Source organism: Lepidothrix coronata, unplaced genomic scaffold, assembly GCF_001604755.1.
Source record: "Lepidothrix coronata isolate B3197 unplaced genomic scaffold, Lepidothrix_coronata-1.0 Scaffold160, whole genome shotgun sequence".
In the NCBI taxonomy this organism is placed as follows: Eukaryota; Metazoa; Chordata; class Aves; order Passeriformes; family Pipridae; genus Lepidothrix; species Lepidothrix coronata.
In genome coordinates this window covers 1,342,811-1,345,965 of record NW_016690340.1, presented here as the reverse complement: position 1 = coordinate 1,345,965, position 3,155 = coordinate 1,342,811, and the positions used below count along the sequence as shown (strand labels likewise).

The 3,155-nt window shown below is 51.3% G+C and overlaps 1 protein-coding gene across 1 annotated transcript in view; it reads right to left on the bottom strand.

The window, feature by feature from the left end:
• TNFSF8 (tumor necrosis factor superfamily member 8) overlaps positions 1 to 2,135 on the bottom strand; it is a 17,953-nt gene extending 15,818 nt beyond the window's left edge. Inside the window, exon 1 of the mRNA XM_017829201.1 lies at positions 1,941 to 2,135. Within this exon, the coding sequence (XP_017684690.1) occupies positions 1,941 to 2,135 (195 nt within the window). The remainder of the gene's footprint in view (positions 1 to 1,940) is intronic.
• Positions 2,136 to 3,155: the final 1,020 nt, after the last annotated feature.

The window sequence follows — 3,155 nt, the reverse complement described above, 5'->3', positions numbered from 1 at the left end:
CAGGATCCACTGGCCCTCTTGGCCACCTGGGCACACTCTGGCTCATGTTCAGCTTCCTGTCCATCCAAACCCCCAGGTCCCTTCCTGCCTGGCTGCTCTCCAACCCCTCTGACCACAGTGCAGGACCCGGCCCTTGGCCTGGTTGACCCTTGATGATGCTCTAATCCCTGCAGCAAAAGAACTCAATATCCACAGGGCTCCAAAACTCTCCAGTCCCTTTTCCTGGAGCTGCTGAAGTCGAAGTTCTGAGGTGTTCAGCCCAACCCCAGCTGTGTTCCCAAAGCAGTCTGTGCCCAGCCTTCCCCTGACAGTGCCACCAGGACCTGAAATGTTTCTGTCTCACAGAATCAACACTTGCTCCCTGGTCTGGCAATCCAAACCAGTCACGGATGGAGGATGATTACACTGCTCCTGAACTCGGGGTCGTGCATCTCCCCGAGAGCAAGAGCACAGTTTGTGGCTTTTACTGCCAATTTCTCCTCAGAGCGGAAAATTGCTGCTTGATTTTATTTGTTTCTCACACACCTCAGCTTCCTATTTCCTCCTTCAGCCAAGCTCATTTTCAAAGCAGCTGCAACGGTGTCATTACTCTTTTAAGTCAAAACCTTGACTCTTTCAGTGATATTGTTACTGGTGTAACTGTGTTTATCCTGGTGGAGAGGTAATTTACTGCTGACTTTCGTAATAAGTACAAATAAAAGCCTCATTATATAGAAAAGCTGTGGCAAGTCTGTAATTACCCAGCTTGTTATTTTAAAGATCTCCCTTAATATGCCACTATTTATCACTTAAAAATCCCCATGTCTCACTTTAACTGCCCTCAAACTGCTTCTCTTTTGGAAGAACACTGATTACAGGTAAATGACTCCTCTCTGGTGGAGCTTAAAAAAGTATCAGTCAAGCCTTCATGGTTTCATTTCTGGGTAATGTGCACACAAATTGCACAGGGTAAATTTAGGAAGAGAAAATATTGAGTCAAAGGATCATACTTTGTTTTCCATGGCCACCTTCCTCCAGCAGCCCTTTGCTGGTGCTTTCATTGTATGAACAGGAGTGGAGGTACTTCAGCACTTCCATTTTTGCAATGAGATTTCAAAGCCTGTAAAACTTCCAACCTGGCATTTTTACCTCGGTGAAGTTGATGGAAACGCTCCTGGTGAGGTTAAAAATGCACTTTTTATACCCACAACCACCTGTAGCTCTGCTCTGTCACTGTCTCACTGATTCCCCACTCAACCCCAGATGCACTCGAGAGCTCTCCTCTCTTTCAAGGAGGAAATAATGCCTGTGGGCTGAGGGAGCAGTTATTTTTGAGACCTCGTCTCACATCCTCAGCACTCCTTGCTGTAGCTCTAGTTGTGCATTAAAAATCACACCCCAGCACAGCACAGAGAGCAGGAACGAGCTGCTTTGCCCCCATTCCACTGCTCTGGGTGGGTCAGGAGAGCCCTGCATCTGCCAGGACGCACCCACAGCACCACCGGGGTCACATGGAAGTGTCCTCTGGCACATCCATCGCTGGAATTAATCCCGATTTTGGATGAACACAGGTAGGCACGACCAGACCAGACCGAACCATCTCAAATCGTGGTGGTTCTCCAAAGAAACAACAGGAGACACACAAAACCAGGGAGCAATGGCACATGGAACTTCTCTCCATCTCTCCTAAGGTGGCAGGACAAAGGCTGGCTGGCATCTTGGATCATGAGCTTTCTATTCCCATTTACAGAGCAGAGATTCCGTGCCAGAAATTAAAACTGCCCGTGGAGAAGGGTCATCTTCTTTTGAAGTGCTTTACTCTCCCTCTTTGTTTCATCTTTCTCTCCCCTAATTCACGCGTGTGCATTTATAACAGAGGGAGCAACCGGTAAATTTTGGAAAGGAGAAAAAGAAAGGGAAAGGAAGAGAAAAAGAAAAGATCCAATGAAGACGCCTCTTACCGTCCTCTGAACGACCAGGATCATGATGGTGGCCAACGCAAAGACGAGCAACGCGACGAGGGTGGCGATGATGAAATACAAATAGATTCTGTTGGTGCCCCCGAGCCTCCTTGGAACAGTGTCTTCATTCCCATGCATGGCTGATTCATGCGAGTCCCTCACCTGAACAACTGTTTGCTCCTGCGCCTGGCACATTCTTATATAGCTCTCGAGGTGCTGCTCTGTATCTCCCCTCGATCGGGTTCAAGTTGCAGCCCATCGCTGCTCCTGGCAGGATTTTCCCCCTTCATCCTGGCTCATGTGATCCGGAAAAAAAACTTCATCACTCGCGGCACAGAGGGCGAGGGCCCCGGGGGCGTGAGGGCAGGACGCGGCTGTGAGCAGGGGCAGGAGCCTCATGTTCCTGCTCAGGGATTTCTCCCGGGCTCTCTGAGCCCTGCACGGAGGTGTCTGATGTCAGAAGGTGAACAGTTCCCCAGACCAGCCGGCCCCCGCCCTCCGCCGGCTTTCTGTGAAATGGGGAGATATGCAAATGCTGTTTCATTTTCTACTCGCTGCAGCTGCACTGTGGCACCGGGAGCGGCCCCGGGGCTCTGCCTTCCTGTGGCACAGACGGTCACAGAACACACCTGGCTAGAAGGGACCCACAAGGATCATCAGTCCAACCCTCAGCCCTGCACAGGCTCGTCCCCAAGGGTCACCCCCTGTGCCACAGAGGATCATCCAAACTCTCCTGGAGCTCTGGCAGCCTTGGGGCTGTGCCCACTGCCCTGGGGAGCCTGGGCAGTGCCAACCACCCTCTGGGAGAAGAACCTTTGCCTGAGATCCAACCTGACCCTGCCCTGACACAGCTCCAGCCATTCCCTGGGTGCTGTCCCCGGTCCCCCCAGAGCAGAGCTCAGTCCCTGCCCCTCCTCTGCCCCTCCCCAGGAAGCTGGAACTGCCATGAGCTCTCCCCTCAGTCTCCTCTTGTCCAGCTGAACACCCCAAGTGCCCTCAGCTGCTCCTCAAACATCTTCCCCTTAAGGCTCTTCCCCGTCTTCATTGCCTGTTTATCTGGAAACATTCCTACTTCATTCCAGTGTTGATGGACCAGCCATTCCTATCCCTGCATGTTTTATTGAGGTGACTCCTGCCTTGCTGGCCAGCCCAGCTTGAATGAAACTTGAGTGTTTCTGAGAATTTTCACAGTTAGATGGGTGTCCTTTTTTGAAC